At 36.1% G+C, this 22,769-nt stretch overlaps 2 protein-coding genes across 3 annotated transcripts; both read left to right on the forward strand.

The window, feature by feature from the left end:
* Window positions 1-6,961: 6,961 nt before the first annotated feature.
* Window positions 6,962-12,548, forward strand: LOC132178592 (putative thiol methyltransferase 2). Its single transcript, XM_088515726.1, has 8 exons — window positions 6,962-7,231; window positions 8,989-9,119; window positions 9,797-9,883; window positions 10,996-11,096; window positions 11,175-11,274; window positions 11,430-11,476; window positions 11,596-11,674; window positions 12,321-12,548. The coding sequence occupies exons 1-8, from the start codon at window positions 7,033-7,035 to the stop codon at window positions 12,372-12,374; spliced, it is 798 nt and encodes a 265-aa protein (XP_088371852.1). The 5' UTR covers window positions 6,962-7,032; the 3' UTR covers window positions 12,375-12,548.
* Window positions 12,549-13,766: 1,218 nt separating this feature from the next.
* Window positions 13,767-21,028, forward strand: LOC132179821 (type I inositol polyphosphate 5-phosphatase 13). Of its 2 annotated transcripts, XM_059592603.2 has the most exons (11): window positions 13,767-14,874; window positions 15,722-15,974; window positions 16,273-17,089; window positions 17,245-17,369; window positions 17,546-17,630; window positions 19,002-19,164; window positions 19,267-19,307; window positions 19,403-19,670; window positions 19,807-19,930; window positions 20,007-20,367; window positions 20,514-21,028. In XM_059592603.2, the coding sequence occupies exons 1-11, from the start codon at window positions 14,025-14,027 to the stop codon at window positions 20,874-20,876; spliced, it is 3,450 nt and encodes a 1,149-aa protein (XP_059448586.1). In that variant the 5' UTR covers window positions 13,767-14,024; the 3' UTR covers window positions 20,877-21,028. The 2 variants fall into 2 exon arrangements, with proteins under 2 accessions (XP_059448586.1, XP_059448585.1); XM_059592602.2 differs by having other exon boundaries at window positions 19,002-19,307.
* Window positions 21,029-22,769: the final 1,741 nt, after the last annotated feature.

Consider the following 22,769-nt stretch of genomic DNA (forward strand, 5'->3'; position numbering starts at 1 on the left):
AAAATAACTATTCTACTCTTCATTGAGAATAGTATAATTTATCATTGAGAAACAACGATTGGAAAATTTAAAAGAACTATTCTTGCAAAAAAATAAAATAAAGAAAAGAAATCATTGAGAAACAACGATTAGAAACTCTCTCTACCTCTCTCTTGTAGTCTTGTCTTTTTCCTGATTTGAGTGTGAAATTGACAGAGGAACATTGAGATATAAATAGAAAGCAAGAGAAGAGAAAAAGAAAAATAAACAGAGAGAGAAAGAAAGAATTTGGGAACCTTTTGTTTTCTTCATTAAGACAATTAAATATATTACAAATAAAACTCATATATTTTAATTGTCTCATATTGAGATATAAACATAAAGGAAGAGAAGATAAAAAGAAAATTAAATAAAGAGAGAGAAATAGATAATTTGAAAACTTTTTGTTTTCTTCATTAAGACAATTCAATGCATTATGATGATGATGAATATATATATATAATAATATATCTCACATTAAGATATAAACATAAAGCAAGAGAAGATAAAAAGAAAATTAAATAAAGAGAGAGAAATAGAGAATTTGAAAACCTTTTGTATTCTTGATTAAGACAACTCAATGCATTACAAATAAAAAATCAAAAAATTGGTTCAAACATAAATTATGGGAGAGAGAGAGAGAGAGAGAGAGAGAGATTTAAGATATTTAAGTGGAGAAAATTATGGGAGAGAGAGAGAGAGACAAAATTATGGGAGAGAGAAATAGTTAAGACACTTAAACCATATAATTAGTTTAGAGAGAGAAGAAAATGTTCAAATATAAAATTATATTAAAAAAAAACGGTTGAAACATAAATTATGAGAGAGAGAGAGATTATGGGAGAGTGAGAATTATCACAATTAAGTAAAAAAAAAAAAAAAAGGAATTCAGATATAAAATTATGGGAGAGAGATTTAAGACAATTAAGTGGGGATAGAGAAAGAGAGAGAGAGAGAGAGAGACAAAAAACGATTGAAACACAAATTATGGGAGAGAGTTAGCACAATTAATTTTAAAAAAAAAACTATTGAAACACAAATTATGAGAGAGATTTAAGATAATTAAGTGGAGATAGAGGGAGAGAGAGAAAAAAAAAAAAAACGGTTGAAACACAAATTATGGGAGAGAGTTAGCACAATTAATTTTTTTTTTAAAAAAAAATGATTGAAACACAAATTATGGGAGAATGAAAGTTAGCACAATTAATTGTCTTAAACCATAGAATTAGTTTACGACATTTAAATTGAGATAGAGGGAGAAAGAGAGAGATTTAAGACAATTAAGTGGAGATAGAGGGAGAGAGAGAGAGAGACAAAAAAACGGTTGAAACACAAATTATGGGAGAGAGTTAGCAGAATTAATTTAAAAAAAAAAAAAAAAACGATTGAAACACAAATTATGGGAAAGAGATTTAAGACAATTAAATGGAGATAGAGAGAGAGAAAAAAAAAAACCGGTTGAAACACAAATTATGGGAGAGAGTTAGCATAATTAATTTAAAAATAAAAATAAAAAACGATTGAAACACAAATTATGGGAGAGTGAGAGTTAGCACAATTAATTATCTTAAACCATAGAATTAGTTTAAGACATTTAAAAGGAGATAGAGGGAGAGAGAGAGAGAGAGACAAAAACGGTTGAAACACAAATTATGGGAGAGTGAGAGTTAGCACAATTAATTAAATGTCTTAAACCATTGAATTAGTTGAAGACATTTTTCTGAAAAAAGTTTAAGACATTTAAGTTGAGATAGAGGGAGAGAGAGAGAGAGAGACGTGGGAAATAGAGTTAGGACGACACGTGTCGCAATTCTAAGCATTCCCTACGTCAAAACTCGGCTTTTATATATATATATGATAATATTTTAATATATTTTTAAATAATTAAAAATTAAAGGGTGGTAGTTGGCCACCCTATTTTTGCCATAGGGGTGGCTAGCCACCTCAGTTGGGCCTAGGTGTGGCTTCGGCCACTCCCAATGGCCAAATTAAAAAAAAAAAAAAAAAAAAAAGATTTGGCCCTTAGAGGTGACCGATTCACCCCTAAGGGCCATGAGGTGGCTTCGGCCACCCCAAACTAGCCCTTGGAGGTGGCCGAACCCACCCCATTGCCCTTGGGGTGGTCGAACCACCGACTAGGCGACTACCCTAAGAGTCAAATCAAGTTTTTATTTTTTTTATTATTTTATTATTTTTTTAATTTAATTGGACCTTGGGCATGGCCGATCCACTCCCAAGGAGCCACCCCCAACCGGCCCTTGGGGGTGGCCCCATGGCCCTTAGGGGTAGATCGGCCACCCCCAAGGGCCAAATCAATTTTCTTTTTTTCTTTTTTTTCATTTTGATTTGGCCCTCTGCCACCCCCAAGAGCCAGGTGGTTTGGCTACCCGCAAGGGCCATAGGGGTGGTAGCTTCAGCCACCTCCAAGCCTAACTAAGGTAGCCGGCCACCCCCTATGGTAAAAGGGAAATGCTTGATTGTAATCACTTCCCCACAATTTGACCATCAAATGCTTAGGTGGCAAGCTCACTTGTAATATTTTATTATTTAAAAAAAAAACAAATAAAAATTAATAAAACAATTCATAAAATAAAAGGGGTGGTTGGCCAACCCAGTATAGCATAAGGGTGGCTTTGGACACCCCACGGCCCTTGGGGGTGGTCGAACCACCCCCAAGGGCCAAAAAAAGTTTAAAGATTTTTTTTTTTTTTTAATGGGGGTTTGGCCATTGGGGGTGGCTTCGGAACCACCCCCCAAGGGCCAACAAAAATTCAAAGGGATTTTTTTTTTTTTTTTCTTCAAAAAAAAGGATTTGGCCATTGGGGATGACTGATCCGGGTGGATCGGCCACCCCTAAGGGCCAAAACCCATTTTTTTTTAAAAAAAAAATCTTTAATTTTCTTTTGGCCCTTGGGGGGTGATCGAACCACCCCCAAGGGCCTTCAGCCACCCCTATGCTATACTGGGGTAGCCGGCCACCTCCTATGGGGTGGCCAGCCACTCATTTTATTTTTTTAATTGTTTTAATAATTTTTCTTTATTTTTATTTGTTTTTTTTCAAATAATAAAATATTGCAAGTGAGCTTGCCACCTAAGCATTTGATGGTAAAATTTAGGGGTGAAAATTTAAAACTGCCAATCACTATAACCGTTAACCGCTAACTGCACTAACCGCTTTTGAAAACGATTATTAAAATCCGCTAACTGCATTTTTAAAAATATATATAGTTTTATTATATATATATATATATATATATATATATATATATATATATATATATGTTGTGTACAAGACTACAAGTAAAGTGATGATTTGCAAGAATTGTTGTAATTTTATTTGCATTATATGTTGTGTAGATTCGTAGAAGGTGACCAACAAGGATTTTGGTATATAACAATTTTTAATGCTAAAATGGCCATGAAAAGGAAAAAAGAAATTGTTTAAAGTGAGCAAAAAAACGTTTAAAGTGAGCCCAAACCGGCAAAAAAAAAAGCCCAAAAAAAGCGTAAGTAAAAAAACGGTTATTCGGATGCGATTAACCGCTAACCCGGTGGTTAACCGCCTATTGGTTAGCAGAGACAGTTAGTAAAATTTACCAATCGCCTAAGCGGTTAGCGGTTTTAGCCACTAACCACTAACCGTAACCGCCTTTTTATCCCTAGTCAAATTGTGGGAAAGTGATTGCATTCTAGCATTTTCCATGGTAAAAATAGGGTGGCTAGTCACCTTTTAATTTTTTATTATTTTGCTTTTTAATTATTTTTAAAATATTTAAATATTATTATCATATATATATATATATATATATATATATAAGCCGAGTTTTGACGTAGAGAGTGCTTAGAATTGCGACACGTGTCTATGTTTTTAATATCTAAACCATTTTTTTATTTTTACCTCTGGTCATTAATTAGTGTAATTAATTGTGTTGATTATATTACAAAAGTTTTCTATACATAAATTATTCAATAAATTAAGTATTATTAATGTCCGAATCAAATAAGGAAACAAATAATATAAATGAAATTATAACCTTTTTTTTTTTCACACCAACAATATTTTCTTTAAATTTTAATTTTTTTTACTCATGATTTTATAATTTAACCATGCAAATATTGAAAGGCTTTTTCTTTTTTCTATTTTTTTTTAATAAATTAAGTGTATAATTTTTTCTTAATTAATTCATTTTGACCTTTCTTTTTATTAACTTACGTGTCTTTTTTATTTTTATTTTTATTTTTATTTTAAACTTTTTTACTCATAATTTTAATAATTGAACCATGCAAATATTGAAAGGCTTTTTCCTTTTTCTATTTTTTTTAATGAATTAAGTGTACGATTTTTTCTTAATTAATTCCTTTTGACCTTTCTTTTTATTAAGTCACGTGTCCTTTTTTTAGAAAATTTTAAATTTTTTTACTCATAATTTTTAATAATTGAACCGTGCAAATATTGAAAGGGGTTTTTCCTTTTTCTATTTTTTTTTTAATGAAGATTATATTTCAAGAGTTTTCCATACATAAATTATTCAACGAATTAAGTATTATTAATGTCCGAATCAAATAAGAAAACAAATAATATAATTGAAATTATAACATCTTTTTTTCACACCAACAATATTTTCTTTAAATTTTAAATTTTTTTACTCATAATTTTTAATAATTGAACCATGCAAATATTGAAAGGGTTTTTCCTTTTTCTATTTTTTTTTAATGAATTAAGTGTACGATTTTTTCTTAATTAATTCTTTTTGACCTTATGATTTAAGGCATGAGATATTCGAGATGAATGTATCTTTGTGATTTTATGTATAAATTTTTAGCAATTGTGAATTGATGATCTTTAATTTGTTTCTTGAGAATTTTTTTTGTACCAAACACCATTTTAAATTAGAGATTAGATAGAGATGAATATATTTCCGTTTTGTTTTGTGAAATTTTTTGTTCAGCTTTTTTTTTTTTTTTTTTTAAGTTCAAAATTATGAGTTTTATTTGTATTAAAATATAATAGGTATCACACCAAAAATATTGAAATTTTATGCTAATTTTATATTAATACTTTGATAATCAAAATTCATGTTTTCTTGCCTTTTTTTTTTTTTTGTACCAAACACCATTTTAAATTAGAGATTAGATAGAGATGAATATATTTTCGTTTTGTTTTGTGAAATTTTTTGTTCAGCTTTTTTTTTTTTTTTTTTTTTTTTTAAGTTCAAAATTATGAGTTTTATTTGTATTAAAATATAATAGGTATCACACCAAAAGTATTAAAATTTTATGCTAATTTTATATTAATACTTTGATAATCAAAATTCATGTTTTCTTGCCTTTTTTTTTTTTTTTTTTTTCTTTTCTTTATACTTTTCATTTTAAACTACACATATAGGGACGAATTTAGGTTGTTTTAATTTATTTTTTAGATTAAGAGAAGATTGAAATGATTTATTTGATTGCATTGAATATTGAGTGAAAGATTTTGTTTTTTTTTGTTTCCATAAAAAAAAAAGATTTGTTATTTTGCTTTGTATTATTTTTTAAATGTCCAGAATTTTATGAGTTTTATTTGTATTGAAATATAATATGTATTACACAAAAACCTATTGGGTTTAGGGTTATTCTCAGTTTTGCTACCATTCTCAATATATTATTATAGGGTTTAGTGCCCGTTTGGGAGTGCGATTTTAATAAGTGCGATTTTAAAAATTGCGTTTTTAAAAATTACGTTTTTAAAATCGCTACTTTTTAAATTCGCATAGGCGTTTGGTAAAACATGTTAAAAAGTACTTTTTTATTAATTAAGTGTTTGGATAACATTAGCAAATAATTGCGATTTCATTGCCAAATAGGTAAATATTGCGCCAAATATTGTTTTAAGAGAAATTGTGATTTTTGTTTAAATTCGCACTTTTTTCAAATAAGCACCCCCTAGTCAGCTTATAGAAATTACAGATTTTTCCACGATTTTAAATTTTGCGTTTTTAAAATCGCAATCCCAAACACTCCAAAATTGCGATTTGGTTTAAAAACGCAGATTATTTTTTTAAAAACGCACTCCCAAACAGACCGTTAGGGTTACTCTTTCCTTATTTTCTATTCTAATTTATATATTATTTTTCATTCAAATTTCTTATTGTTCTTTTGTAAATTTAATTGACTTTGTTGTTCATTATGTTTTTTTTTTTGTGTTCTAATATTCATTCTACGATTTTTTTATCTATTTCTTTGATGAAATAAATAAAACTACTCTTATGAGAATAAATATTTTAATACGTTTTCTGGGTCTTATGATTTAAGGGTCTTATGTTTTAACTCATTCCAACTGGTTTTAAATTACACAAATGAGAATTTTTTAATATGTTTTAATTTATATGGATTAAACTAAAATTATATATAGTTCTTATGATAATATATTTTGACGTGATTTATATTTTTATGCAAACTTATGTGTAATTGTGTCACTATGTTCAACAATATACTGTTGAATAACTTTTTGTATTTATTTATTTTATTGAAATAGACATGATAGATTTTTTTACACAATTTTTTGACCTATAATAAAAAGTACAATAGAGATGTGTTTTAAGTTTTAAAATCAAATTATAACGAATAATCTCGTGCTATCTGCGAGTTCTAAGCTAGTTTATATTAATCGGACAGTCCGGCCCCAGAATTTCTAAAAGCTATGTTTGGCAAGGGAAGAGCTCCGCACTGTAGCTAGAACGGCATTGTTCCAGCTACAGTGCGGGCTGACACGTGGCTGACTTTTTCATTCAAATTATTTTATTTATTTATTTTTTTAAAAGCAAAATATTAAAAAAAAAGAAAAAAGCAAGAGAACGCTGGGTGGCTGGAAAAGTCAGCCACGTGTCAGCCCGCATTGTAGCTGGAACAATGCCGTTCTAGCTACAGTCCGGTGCTCTTCCCTTGCCAAAAATAGCTAAAGACATCTTACGATTAATTTGGACCGGAGAGTATCCGTTCCCGATCACGTTTAACGGATTAAGTGCAGGGGTTATGCGACACCTCTTATTGGGTCACACCCTCTTCCCGAGACGAAACCTGCAGTCGACTCTCCGGGCCGTTTCGTCCCGAATCCCGGTGAGGATGGAGAGGAGAGATGAAACCCACGTGAGTACTGGTGTGGAGACGACCATAAGATCGAACCATCCCCGCATTGATAAGCTTCAACAACTTGTGCGCAGCGACTCTACTGGTACGTACCTTCAAAAATTTAATGTCTTTTATTCTTTTTCTTTGATTTTTGGTCTTTTAATATTGTTTTGTCAAATGGGTTCGTCATTTTTGTTCTAAAGATGTGAATTCTTTTTTGTATTCACTTTCTTTGATTCATTTGTGTCTTATGTTATGTGTTTACATTTTTATGGTTCATGAGAAATGAAAATTACTCGGCTGAGTAAGTTTATTGTACTATGATTTATATTCTTATGTTATGGTTACTTATTGGTCTTTTGGTGTAGTAAATATTGATCAATTTTTGATTGGCAATTTATTGTCAAAACGATCTAGGAATGAGGAAATATTGTTGATAATCCTGGAATACATAGTGGTGGAAGCAATCCTGAAACGACTAATTGTTTGCATTAAAATGTGTGTATATATATATATATATGGAATTATAAGAGAAGGTCAGGTTTTGCATGGCTTCATATACAGCCAAGAAGAAGTTGGTATATTTGTGATTGATTGGTAAGTAGTTTCGCTGATAAATGGAGATTACTGTCATTGACTTATTGTTTCATGTCCTTGACTGCACTTGTATATTTATATGTGTAATACGAATATGCATTATGTATACAGATAGATTGATAATGGAGGTGTTTGAACTGTAATAGTTTGCTTTTGGATTTGAGGTTTAATGGCTTTCTATTTTTAAATTTTTCTTTTTAATCAGTTCTAAACCCACGACCTGTTATCAAGAGGTAGCTCAATCGGCTGGGACCACACTTAATGAAGTGGAGGTCACTAGTTCGAATCCCCCTCCCCCCCTCTTGTGCGGACATGTAAAAAAAAAAAAAAAAAACCCACGACCTCACCCTCCATCCTGTTCGTAAGGGAGGAGGAAGTGCCATATGAGTTGAGCTCATTGCCAGGTTGAATGGTTGTTTCACGGCTTGCTTTTTGCTTGATTTTTCTGTCCTTTTGAGAGAGTACTTTGGGAGAAATGTAAGTTATGTATTTTGTTTCCATTTTTCATGCATTATAGTCATCTTGAGATACCTCATCGACTCAATTTGAAGAACTTATGTAACTACAGTATACTAGTTTAGAAAAAGGGTAAATATCCAACCCACTGGATACCTTTATTGTCAGCATTAATTTTAATGGGGTAGCAGTTTCTTGATTAAGAGTCTTTGTCGGAGCTATATTTCTTTATTGGTTATATATCACTGATTCCAGAATATATGAAAGTTATATGGACAGATAGCCCAAGCTTACCCTGCCAAGCTAGTTGGACATGCTTGCCTACTTTTGTTTTGAAAATTGTACTCTTTTCCAATTATATGCTTAGCCCAAACTTACCTTCTTTGGGGCAAGGCAAACAGTTTCTCAACTAGAGGATCAGTGATCTACCACAGAAGCACCTGAAATGCATGTTGGGTGGGCCATTGAAGCGAGTTTCAATGATAGTGGACTTCCTCTAGGAAATTTGACTTCAAAGTTTGATTCTCTCCTGGGTTTTTTATTGGACTTGCGTGTGATATGAACTTTGTTCAATAAGTCTTCTGGGACCTCCACGTCTGTGTGCTTGTGTCAGTCTTGCAGGCACATTTGCATGTGTGATTATTTAAGAATGGTATCCTAGATTTATTTCAGTTCATGCAAAATCAAATGTCATTTTTGTAATGTTTGTGTTTTTGGATGCATTGAATGAATTGGATCAGTTGGTTTCGGGTCTTTTAGTATCCATTTGCTATCTGAAATTCTGTACTCGAGTTTTTAACTCATCAGGTGGTTGGGATGCAAGTTGGGAGAAAGGTGTGACCCCATGGGATCTAGGACAACCAACACCTGTTATTTTACATCTTCATCAAACAGGAGCTCTTCCCAAGGGCAGGGCTTTAATCCCAGGATGTGGCAGTGTTAGTTCTATGGTTCTTTCTAACAAGATGTTAATCTTCGATGTATCAATTCAATTCCATATATTTCAATGCTAGTGGACCTCTGCATATCAATATTTTCCACTTTTTTTTTGGGGGGGGGGGGGGGGTGTGGTGGGGTTGTGATTAGATAAAATGCAAGAATGCTGAAGAAAGAAATATTTCTACAAGCAAATATAATTGCTTGTTTTAAGAATTAGTCAATGCTCATCAATTACAAGTACAATTATTCACATCTTAAAACATGGTAGATGAAGTTTAACATTATACCTAGCACGCCCCAAAGGAAAAATAAAAAATAAGATCAACAAAAATGATTGAGCATGATGAAATAAACTTTTCTGCTTGCATCTCATTTGCAATTGAGTATGAAGTTGAAGCAAAAGTGAATGTATTTCTGATGTAACTATTCCACTCTATCAGATCAATCAGTGGGTATATTCTTCCCCCCACCCTCTTTTGACTCATGGAGTTATAACTATTACTTGATTGAGCATTACCGCAAAGGACACAAGTTCCAACATATATCGAAATTTTTGTAAATTGCAGCAATTGCTCCCTTTCCCCTGTCTGCATGTTCTATTATTTATGTGTTATCTTAGCTTTTCATACGTTTTTTGGTATTGCTAGCCAACAAACACACTTCCTGCACATGACAGGGTTATGACATAGTAGCAATTGCATGCCCTGAGCGCTATGTTGTTGGATTGGACATATCAGACATTGCCATTAAGAAAGCACTGGAGGTAAGAGCACTCAGTCAGAAAATTCCAACTTCAATAAGGCTTGAGATCTCTTAGAATGACAGGAGGCATTGAAAGGTTAACATATATTATTTTGTTTTCCGTTACCTTTGGAGACACACTCACACATGTTAATTGAGTCATTAAAACTAAATTACCCATGTTAATTTGGTCATTACTCTCTAACTTACCCATGCAGAATAACCCAAATAGTAATATTTTTATTAGTAATCATAGCAGTAACAATAAGAATAACAATTCCTAGTAATAGTAGTATTAGTAGTGGCAGCGGCAGGAGTGCAAGTAGAAGTAGTAACAGTATACTAGCAGCGACAGGAAACTCTTGATGTTCTTTGTTTTTATTTATGAGGATGCCAACATGGGTTTCCTGAGATGAATATGAATAGTAGAAATATGCTAGTGATAGGAGGTTCTTTTATAGGCTTAATATGTCCAACCCATAAAATAAAAAAAATAAAAAAGAAAAAAAAAAGGCTATAGCAGGAGATTACTTTCATAGCTCATAAGTGTATCTTATTTCACATAGGAATTTTTCTTGATGTAAATGTAGGTATAATTCTTAATTGATGTAGAACCACTTCTAACATGCCAAGGCAATATCTTTTATTCATCGCTGCAGCCTTTATGGTTACCTCAGCTTTTCTCAATTTTGTTAGGATAGTGAATATATGTATCTCACTGGTGATCTCGGTTGGATTAGAATTAGGAACTCTAGCCTGGTTGTTCTGATTTCTGAAAGCACACCATTATTCATTTTCAGATTAAAATTTATGTTTAGGGAGTTTGTGTTATGGAAAACTTGAGTAGCACTATAAAGACTAATACCTATGGATGCATGCAATCATTTGCAATCCTCATGCATTGGGTTAGCCAAAAGAGAGTTGACCTGATACAAATGGTTCCTAATTCATTGAGTAGCACTGTAAAGTGGAAGGCCCAGTGTGGGAGGAGGATCATAAGAAGCTGGGATTTTGGTGACTTTAAGTTGTGAAATCATGGAATCTTAGTTGGTTTTCAGATAAATATGGTGGTGTATGCAGGTTTTTCAACTCTTTCTCAATGTCTCATTTCTTCTTGTTTCAATGTTAATGCAGTTGTCTTCCTCATCAGTGAATGCAAGTTATTTTACCTTCTTGAAGGCAGACTTTTTCGCTTGGACTCCAACTGAATTGTTTGATCTTGTTCTAGATTATACGTAAGTTGGCATGAAAATTGGTTTATTGGTCCATGAGAATAATCTTGCGACGAGAACTTTCTTATGGAGAATTTACAGGTTCTTTTGTGCCATTGAACCAGACATGAGGTTAGCATGGGCACAGCGAATTCATGATGTTTTAAAACCTGGTGGAGAGCTCATAACGCTAATGTTTCCAGTAATTATCTTAATTTGTTCATTAAGTTCAACTGTTATATAGTCATGGCCTTAAAATTTTTACACATTGAAGTTCAGATATTGAGAATTTCAAAACAGATTTGTGTCAATCTTTTCTAATGCCCCAATTGAAGACTAAAGTTTATTTGGTGGCAGATCAGTGATCATGTTGGTGGACCTCCTTACAAAGTTTCAGTTTCAGAGTAATTATTTACCTTCTCATTCAAATATAGTATTTTGATATTACTGATGGAACTTTTGTGGAGACATTAATCAATCTCTACAAAATAGTTTCCAATATTAATAATTTAAATCTTTGCAGTTATGAAGAGGTATTGCATCCCATGGGGTTTAAGGCAGTATCCATTGTGGATAATGAAATGGCTATTGGACCTCGCAAGGTATGTGAAAAAATTCTGCTATGTTGGGCTTGCAAAAGCAATCATGCCATTGATGTAACAAATTTTTCTTTAATTGGCTGTATAGCATGCTCTTCCAGCCTTATAATTCACTTCACTTCATCTTTTCTCTTTTTGAATTCGAAAAAGAACTTCACATAGGGCCCCTGAACTACCATACGTTTTGAAAAGACCTCCCCAAATTTTAAAAACTTTCAATCTCACCCCCTAAACTTTCAATTTAATGCAATTGACCCCCTCCGTCAATTTTTGCAGTTAAACCCTAGCATAAACCACTAAAAAGACCAAATTACGCTTTGATCTTTGTTTTATTTTTTTATTTTTAATTTTAAATTTGAAATTAAAGGTAAATTTGAAATTTTATAAAAGTTTCAAGGGTATAAAAGTCATTTCATTACTTTTAATGTCAAAAAATTGACGGAAAGGGATAGATTGCATCAAATTGAAAGTTCGGGGGGGAGGGGAGGGGATGAAATTGAGAAGTTTTGAAATTTATGGAGGTATTTTTAAATTGCACTGTAGTAAATAAAAATTATTTAGTAACTTTCTGCTTGGCAAGCTCCCCCACAGATTATCATAATACCTTATAATGAAAGAGCTTAACATTTGGCATTTTAAACTTTTACAGGGAAGAGAGAAGCTTGGAAGGTGGAACAGATCCGTAGGCCAATCCTCTCTATGATAAAGATGGGCATATTGTTTGAAGGGCAGCAATTGGGACAATGAAATCAATCGTATAGTTTTTATTTTTTTATGAATTGGATCAAATGTTGCTCTGCCAAATCATTATATATGTTATTCAATGTACATCTACAGAGTTAACAAACTTGAATATATTTTTAGTTTATTGATTGAGAGTTCATTCTATCAGAACATGGTGTAAAACTTCTTTATAGCCTTTAATAAAAATTTGACATATAAGATAAAAATACCAAATACAATGGAAATGAAAACACCATATCTTTCATTTAAATCAATCACATAAACTTTTTCATGAATTTTAACTCAAAGCCCACTACTTATTACTGAACTCTCACCCACCTCCGAACCATCAACAGTGGAGTCTCCAAAATCAACTAAAGATGGTGGATCTGATGATTTTATCAATAGGTATTTTGTCAAGAAAAGATAAATTATATAGTATGAAGGGTAGAAAAGAGAAATTATATAGTATGAAGGGTTATATTATTATTATTAGTTTGTGTTTTAAGTTGAGATGTCTACTTTGACAATAAGTAAACAATGTATATTTTTGGGATAATTACACTTAATCCCACCAACTATCACCAAATAACAAAAATGCCCTCAAGTGAAAATAATTAAAAACTAACCAAAAAAAAAAAAGAAAAGAAAAAACTAACAAGAGAAAAACTTAAAAATTACCAAAAAAAAAAAAAAGGCAATTGAACTACCTTGGTATTTGGGGTGGCTCTTTGATAGTGGATCGGTTGCCCTCAAATCACATGGTGTGGATAAGTCACCTCCAAGCATGTGGGAATGATCCTCCCTTGTAACTTTTTCCCGCATTTGATTAAAAAAAAAAAAAAAAATCGTGTTGGAGGCCCCAATGTTGTCTGGCTACCCATCGATTTGTTTTCTTTTCTTCATATTTTTTAGCTTTATTTATTTTTGACTTTGAGAGCATTTATACTTAAGGTATTTTCATCATCTTACCTTAAAAATTAGAACCAACGTGTCACGTGTTCATTTTTTTTTTTTTTTTTTTTGGGTCTAATTTAACATGCTTGACTAATGAAAAAGAGGGCTTTTTTTACCGACGATTGGTAGTTGAAGCTGGGGTCATGTGTCACAACTCGCAAGTGACTAATGTGATAGCTAATGTGATAAGTGTAATTATATATATATATATATATACATGCATAAAATAAAAGTAAAATATCTGTTATTTACATATCTCTCATAAATGTATATTTTTATGCAATTTTCCCTTTATTTTATTTTTTGAAATGAATTTTTCCTTTATTTATTTATTTTTGTTTGAAGAAGAATTTTCCCTTTATTATATAATAAGAAAGACGTGCAAACCAGAGCGGGAAAAGAGGCGAGTCAGAGAGTGATCTCGAATCAGCGCAACGGAAGAAACCTTCCTGTCCGTACACCTCCCAGCATGCCTCGCCTTACTCCTCGCTCGTCTATGCAATGTCCTCCGCTTCCTTCCCTCTCTCTCGGATCTCCCTTTTTGACTCTCTCTCTCTATCTCTCTCATTCCTCCCTTTCTCTCTCTCCCTCCTTTTCTCTCTCTCTCTCTCCCATTTTCTTTCTTTCTTTCTGGGTTTTGCTGAACTCGGTCTTCTTTTGAAGCTGGTGCACTATGGACGACGAAGACAGCAAGAGAATTATCGAAGACGATGACATGGAGGAGGCCTTGGCTGGCCTGAGCGCCGCCCCTCCGCCACGAAAGAATCAGTCTTACAGCCAACAACTCCGAGGAACGTCGTCGCACAAACGCCACAAGCAAGTGCGCAAGCACAGCCTCGACGACGTCCAAGTTGTTGGCCTTAACTCCGAAGACAATTTCTACGACTCTTCCGACGAGGACTTCTTCCCTTACTCCTCCACCACCACCACGCCCACCACCCCCTCAACCCCTACAACCACCACTGCTTCTTTTGCCGGTGGCGGTGAGAGGCTCTCCATCGAGGGTACTGCTCCCGAGGACTTCCGCCATTCCCATCCACTGCCGGAGTTCATCGGCAGCGGCGGCGCCTCCGGAATCTTCAAGGTTCCGACTCGCGCGCCGGTCCATCCAGGCCGCCCGCCTTGCCTCGAGCTGAGGCCTCACCCGCTGAGGGAGACACAGGTGGGAAAGTTCTTGAGAAACATTGCGTGCACGGAGACCCAGTTGTGGGCCGGCCAAGAGAGTGGCGTGAGGGTGTGGGACTTCGAGAACGCGTACGAACCCGGGTGCGGGCTCGGTGGGTTCGGTGGGCGGGTGAGGAGGGGTGACGAGGACGCGGCGCCGTTTCATGAGTCGGTGAACACGTCGCCCACCATGTGTTTGATGGTCGATAGTGCGAATAGGTTGATTTGGAGTGGGCATAAGGATGGGAAGATTAGATCCTGGAAGATGGATCAGCCTTTGGATGATACGCCTTTCAAAGAAGGTCTTTCCTGGCTGGCGCATCGTGGCCCTGTTCTTTCTATGGTTTTGACATCTCAGGGTGAGCTAGCCTTCTTAGCATATGTTTACTGCATACTCTATGCATTCTTCTCCAGGGTGATATGAATTGATGGAGATTATGATATTGATATGGGCTAAGTGCTCTCTGTTTTTTGGGTTAAGCGATGGGAGGAAGAAATCTGAAGCATTGGTTTGGTGTAGGCTGTAGCAGGATCCTCTGGTGTAACTCCACGGTGGAGTTCTTCAAATCCTAACCATTTTTAATTAAATGATTTAAATTTTTCCATGTCAGCATTTACCAAATCTAGAAAATGTAGCAAAATGAAGCATTTCATTAGTTTTCTAAGAGAATTGGCTAACTCTGAGCCATTTTAAAAAAACGAAATACTAATGTTTCTTAATTTGCTAATTACTTCTTTCCAGTTAGTTCTTATTCACTTGATATATTGTATCCTGGTAGTTTGCCACGTATTTTACATGTGCACATAAGAACTGGTCTTTGCTTGAAGTTTCTGTATTAAAGATGCTAAAATACGCGTTGGTTGTTGTCAAACTGCTTTTTTATGTCGTAAAATCACTATTTATTACAAAAGCTTAAACTTGATAGGAAAAAAGTAAATTTAATTATTTAGTTAACATTTTAATACTCCCTTCACGTATGAGACCACATTTGGAATATTTTAATTGAAATTGAGATAAATTGTGGGAGTTAAAGTTCGAACTCACAAACTCTGTTATGATACCATGTTAAATCACTGGTCATCCTAAAGCTCAAACTTTTGATAGGAAGATGTGAATTTAATTATTTAATTAACATTTTAACATATGTCACATGTTACAGCTTTACACTTTGCAAAATTTTAAGTATTCATGTTGCTTTGATCCAGGTGATCTATGGTCAGGTGCTGAAGGTGGTGTTATTAAGATCTGGCCATGGGAATCCATTGAAAAATCTCTTTCTCTAAAACCAGAGGAAAAGCACATGGCAGCGTTACTGGTGGAGAGGTCATATATTGACCTAAGGAGCCAAGTCACTGTTAATGGTGTCTGTAGTATATCTTCTCAAGATGTAAAGTCTTTGTTATCTGATAATATTAGAGCTAAAGTGTGGTCTGCTGGGCCCCTGTCCTTCTCAGTTTGGTATGGTTTTCTTTCATAGTAGCATATTAATTTGTTGGAGGTTTGATATTTAAATAATGCGCAAGTGTAGAAATCCATGTACTGGCTTGCTGTGTGCTTCTTTTAACCCTGTAAGAAATTGAACTTTCTATGGGGTGCTTGCATGGGGAGGGGGGGTGGGTTTGCCAACTTTACCAAGTCAAAGATGTGAATTTTCAGCGGAAAATATAGCATTTCAAAGTGGTATATTGATGGCGAATAAATTCTTATAATTTCACAAATTACATTTTAATTACATCCAGAGTTGGTGTTCCCGCAGGGATGCTCGTACAAGGGAGCTTCTGAAAGTATTCAATGTAGATGGTCAGATGGAGAATAGAGTTGAGATGTCATCGCCACAGCAAGATCAAGCAGTAGAAGATGAGATGAAGGTAAAATTTGTTTCCACAACGAAAAAGGAGAAATCCCAGGGTACTAGCTTTTTGCAACGGTCACGTAATGCCATAATGGGAGCTGCAGATGCTGTTCGTCGAGTTGCAACTAAGGGGACAGGGGCATTTGTAGAAGATGCCAAGAAAACAGAAGCACTGGTGCTAACGGTTGATGGAATGATTTGGAGTGGATGTACAAGTGGCTTACTTGTGCAGTGGGATGGGAATGGAAATCGACTGCATGAAGTTTTTCACCATCCATGTTCTGTCCAGTGCTTTTGCACTTCTGGGACACGAATTTATGTAGGCTATGTGAGTGGTGTTGTCCAAGTGTTGGATCTCGAGGGAAGTTTGATTGCAGGATGGGTTGCTCATAACAGTCCTGTGATAAAATTGGCAGTTGGGGCTGGTAATGTTTTTAGCTTAGCTACTCATGGTGGTATACGTGGATGGAACATCACCTCTCCAGGGCCTCTTGACAACATAATACGGTCCGAATTGGCAGGAAAAGAACTGACATATACGAAACGGGACAATGTCAGAATCGTAGTTGGCACATGGAATGTTGGTCAAGGAAGAGCCTCTCATGAATCTCTTATGTCATGGTTGGGTTCTGCTGTATCAGATGTTGGCATTGTTGTTGTTGGGTTGCAAGAAGTAGAGATGGGCGCTGGTTTTCTTGCAATGTCTGCTGCAAAAGAGACTGTAAGATCCTGTTGACTTCCTTCAGTAATGTTGCTGACCACTTGATTGTGGTGACTTCAGTCCTTTGGCAGTTTCTCTCTCTCTCTCTCTCTCTCTCTCTCTCTCTCTTTTATATCAGGTTATTTATTTACTACTTAATTCTATTTCAATTGTAGGTAGGACTTGAAGGGAGTTCTGTCGGGAACTGGTGGTTGGACACAATAGGAAAGGCCTTAGATGAAGGGTCTACTTTTGAGCGTATGGGTTCTAGGCAGCTTGCAGGCTTGCTTATATCCCTTTGGTAAGTAACTATAACTCATATGTATTGGAGATTTAGCCTGTTATTACAGTCGTGGATTTATACTTCATTTTTCTTCGACGAGGCACCCTAAATTGCCCTCTGGATGTCCTTAGGGTTTCTATCCTTTAATTTATAATGCTCCTTTCTTATGTAATGACTTAATATTCTTCAATTAGGGTGAAAAAGAATCTTAGACCATATGTTGGGGACATTGACGTTGCTGCAGTTCCTTGTGGCCTCGGTCGTGCAATTGGTAATAAGGTTTGTATATCTTCCTTTGTAGCGCTTATTTGCCATGTATGAAGTAAGCAATCAGTAACTTAATGCGTGCAAAATAGACAAGAAAGTATTCAGTTTGAAATTTTTAGTTCATTTTGTTCTCTCATAAAGAGCTATATAAAGGCATAACATTTATCTATGTTTAAGAGGTTTTTGACTTCCAATGTATATGCCAAGTATAGCTTTGAGTTCTTTTAATACATTCTTTTTCCTATTAAATGCCAAGTAATCCTTTGTCATTGCTTTTTTTGTTTTTTTTTCTTAAATAATCAAAGAGTTGGGCATAATGGACATCTATTTTGGGGCATATCTAGGAAGGGGGGTTTTCTTTGTAGTTCAAAAACAACTAAACGCATATAGCTGTAACAAAGAAGCAATATTATAGGTAGAAAGAGTAAAAGGACATGAGATGTCCAATCAAAAGAAGCCACATGGATGGAAAGAAAAAACCAGCAAAAGCATCCTCATGAAAAGTGAGGTACCTCTGGCAGGTGTAGAGTTTGCTATGCAAGTTATCAGTTTTGATGCACTTGTAGATAACTTATTTAAGGATCTGAAGAAGATAAAAGTTTCCAAGTTTTGGGTTTGTGTTTGATAGGGTGGGAATCTCCATACCAAGCATCTAATTAGCTGATTTGCAAGAGTTGCATTCGTTAGTAAAGTTTGTGATAAACCATCCTTTTGTGTCCTTAATAATGCCTTTCCATGGACCAAAGATCTTTCTCAAATAGAAGTCTCTCCTAAATTTTGGTTGAGAAGCATGAGATCAGTCTGGCATGAATTTGTGAGTTGTTTTTACCTATCAAAAAAAGAAGAAGATAGAAATCTTGGTGAGAAGCAAAACAACCTGATCCCTCATGATCCCAACTTCATTGAAATGCCAATTGACGGTTTTTTCACCCTCTTTTTCTTGAAGAAGCGCCCACTGGTTTTCAATTTCAGATCCCCGTCAGAGAAGCTTTCACTTCTTCATCAAGCCCACAAGGGTGCAGAAGCTCTTATATCGTCTAATATTTGCCCTCTGGGGCAAATATTCTGCAGCAACTAGCCTTTTTTTCTTTTTTTTCTTTTCTCTCTCTCTCCTTCCATAACTGATATTCCCACATCATTTCTGCAGAATCTTCCTTCTGCGACACCCAAAGCCAAGGACATAGCTGTGAAATATTTTTCCCTAAGACCCTAACCAAAGGAATGCAATAATCTTTTCCTAATAGTTGTGACCTGTGTGTTTTAGTGGTACTTGATATAGATGTCGAAAAAACATTTTTCTCACTTAATAGCACGATTTTCTTTGTGCATTTTTTTTTTTTTTTTCAATTTATAATATTGGCATGGCTACATCTGTCCAAACAGGGAGGTGTAGGCTTGAGAATCAGAGTATATGATCGGATAATGTGCTTTGTAAACTGTCACTTGGCTGCACATCTGGAAGCTGTCAATCGCCGCAATGCTGATTTTGATCATATATTTCGAAATATGGTCTTCAGCCGGTCATCTAATCTACTCAATGCTGCTGGTATGGTGCCATACCTGTTTTTGTTTTGCTCTCTTGTCTTCTCCACATATTTATTTTGGCTGCTTTATTCTTCTGGCTTGCCGTTGGTCCTCTCTTTTGCAGCTGGCGTCTCAACCTCTGCTCATATGCTTCGGGGTGCAAATGTATGTCCTTATGATGGACATGATTTCTTGCCTTTTTATCAATTTTATTTTCACCTTCATTGGCTAACAGTTGCAAGGGCTTGCTGCTTTCATAGGCTGGGGGTGGCATCTCTGAAGAACCTAGGCCTGAGTTATCTCAAGCAGATATGGTTGTATTTCTTGGTGACTTTAATTACCGGCTTTTCGGTATATCTTATGATGAGGCAAGGGACTTTGTTTCGCAAAGATGCTTTGATTGGCTTAGAGAAAAGGATCAGCTCAGAGCAGAGATGCAAGCTGGAAAAGTTTTCCAAGGAATGCGAGAGGCAATCATAAGATTCCCTCCAACATACAAGTTTGAAAAGCACCAAGCAGGTTTAGCAGGTACAAAGTAGAAACAATCATATGAATTAGATTGGTTCTGTGTGTATAGATTGACATTGTCATTGGATGGGCTGTTCCTGCCGTCATGGGTTTTCATGGGAGCATTAATTTTGAAACTGTCACTGAATTTTTCCAGGATATGATTCTGGTGAAAAGAAGCGCATTCCTGCCTGGTGTGACCGCATAATATACCGTGACAATCGGTCAGCTCCGGTGTCCGACTGCAGTTTACAGTGCCCTATGGTCTCATCAATTTTACAGTATGTTCTGTGGTAGGATTGTTTGCTGTTATCTTCATGATATGTTTGTTGTAAAGTTGGTCTTCCTTGTTGACAGGTATGATGCATGCATGGATGTGACTGATAGTGATCACAAACCTGTCCGGTGTAAATTCAATGTGAGAATTGCTCATGGGGATAAATCTGTAAGGAGACAGGAGTTGGGGAAAATTTTCAGATCCAATGAAAAAATTAGGTCTATTCTTGAAAAATTAAGTCATGTTCCAGAAACCATTGTGAGCACCAACAAAATAGTCCTTCAACACCAGGACTCATCCATCCTGCGAATCACCAACAAATGCGCGAAGGACACGGTTGTATATAAAATCATTTGTGAAGGTCAGTTAACTGTCAAGGAGGATGGAGAAACACCTGAGCATCGCCCAAGAGGCGGCTATGGCTTTCCCCGATGGCTTGAGGTATCATGTTCTCTGCCTTTTGATTGGATAGAAACTCCACTGCCTTGAGAAACATGGGCTTCTTATAGCTTATCCTAATTGTCACAAAGGTGTAATTTTGTCTTGGCTCTGAATCAATGTTTGTTCTTGTATTGTGTTTGAATTAGGTTGTACCTGCAACTGGCATAATTAACCCTGAAGAATGTGTGGAGGTCTCAGTGAATCACAAAGACTTTCATACCCTAGAAGAGTTTGTTGATGGCATCCCACAAAACTGGTGGTCTGAAGACACCCGGGACAAGGAGGTGATATTGGCCGTAAATGTGGGTGGCAGTTGCTCAACCCAAACATTCAGTCACCGAATCGTTGTCCATCACTGCTACACCGGCAAGAAAATGCGCATTGACTCAAAACCCAACAGTGCTAGGAAGAACCAAGAAGGTCAAGTTCAACGGTCTGAATTCCGGCAACAATGCACAGTGGATGATCTCCAAAATTTGAAAATCCATGAAGGTAGAAACAGAGACTAATAGTAATGTGGCAGATGTAGATGATGCATTACCAGGGGGAAGTGCTTTGACTGGAAATCTTGATGTAAATACTTTGTGAAGCCTGGTTCCCATTACAATCATCTTAGAACAGGTTCAATTTGTTTATAATAATATGTTATATTATCAGTGTATCACTTCTTACCACTTCCAATTATTTAAAACTTCAAGCTTTTTAGTCAAAGCACATTGTAATTTTGGAAAAATGATTCTTTCATAACCGTAACAAGCAACGAAGTTGAACTGCTTAGTTTTTTTTTTGTTTTTTTCTTTAAATGTGCTTCGTTTCTTCTTTAGTACTGATATGTTGAATAAAATTTAGAATCTAACTCTCTCGATCTCTCTCTCCAAATAATAAGTTGTTCTCTAATCTCTATGAGTAAAAAGTTAACAACCGGCGCATAGAGATCCATGAATTGACCACCGCAAGGACCCTATCGAAACTCCACCAGAACATAGTTAGGACTTATTGGAACCTGGCCAGACCATCGATATACTTTGCCAAGACACCACCAAGACCTGATCAAGACTCGCTAGGACCCAGTCAAGACTCATCAGGACTCGATTAGGCCACTGTCGGGACATTATATATATATATATATATATGATTTTTCGTACATGCCAAATGCTAGAAAATATTTTTTGCTAAAAATATTTTCCGACGAAAAATATTTTACGAAGCCAAAAGTCAAAACCTTGAACAAGTAGCAGAACTAGAGTAACATTAGCAAGCAACATAACCCCGTAGACAAATCAGTGAAAATAAAAAGAAAAGGACAACCTCAAGTTGAAATTGGGAAATATATCTAAGAAAAGTAAACCTGCCACTTAGGCTCCGTTTACTTCGAACTAAAATGGTTTCCAGAAAATGATTTCCGTATTTTACGGTGTTTACTTCGACGTAAAATAGTGGTCAACAGAAAATATTTTCTTTTTGACCGAAAATTCTTCTTTAATTTTCGGAAAATGGTTTAGGATTTTGAAAACCGTAAATCATTTTCCGATTATGAGCATCTCATTCTTAAATTGATGGACCTTGCCAAGACCCGCCCAAAACCTCACCGAGACTTGACCGGGACCTGCCCTGGTCTTGACTGGGACCCGCCCAGGACCTGTCCGAGACCAGCATGGGACCTGACCGGGACCCTCCCGGGACTTGACGGGGACTCGCCCGAGACTTGACTGGGACCTGCCCAAGACCTGCCCGGGACCTGACCGAGACCCTCCCAGGACCCGCCCGGGACCCATGCGGGACCTGCCCGGGACTTGTCCGGGACCTAACAGGGACCCGCCCAGGACCTAACCGAAACCCACCCGAGACTCTCCCAAGACTTGACCAGGACTTGCTCGGGACCCGCACTAGACCTGCCTGAGACCCACAATAGACCTGCCCGGGACCCACCCAAGACTTGCCCGGGACCTAACCGAGACTTGATCGGGACCCACCGGGGACCTGCCCGGAACCCGCACAGGACCTGACCAGGACCCGCCCGGACGGGTCCCGGGCAAGTCCCGGCGCGGGTCCCGCCGGGGTCCTGGGCAGGTTCCCTGCGGGTCCCGGGCGGGTCCCGGGTAGGTCCCGTGCAGGTCCCGGCGGGGACCTTATTGGAAAAAATATATATAAAAAAAAATTATTTTCCGTGTACAAGGTAAACGCCGTAAAATATTTTCCCTGAAAATATTTTCTGTCAAAAGCATTTTACGGCGTTTACCTTACACACGGAAAATAATTTTTTTTAATATCTTTTTTTTTTATATATTTTTTCCAATAAGGTCCCCGTCGGGACCTACACGGGACTTGTACGAGACCCCGCAGGGACCTGCCCTAGACCCTGCCGAAACTTCACCGGGACCTACCCGGGACTTGACCGGCAC

This window comes from Corylus avellana, chromosome 4, assembly GCF_965113065.1.
Source record: "Corylus avellana chromosome 4, dhCorAvel1.hap1.2, whole genome shotgun sequence".
Lineage (NCBI taxonomy): Eukaryota > Viridiplantae > Streptophyta > Magnoliopsida > Fagales > Betulaceae > Corylus > Corylus avellana.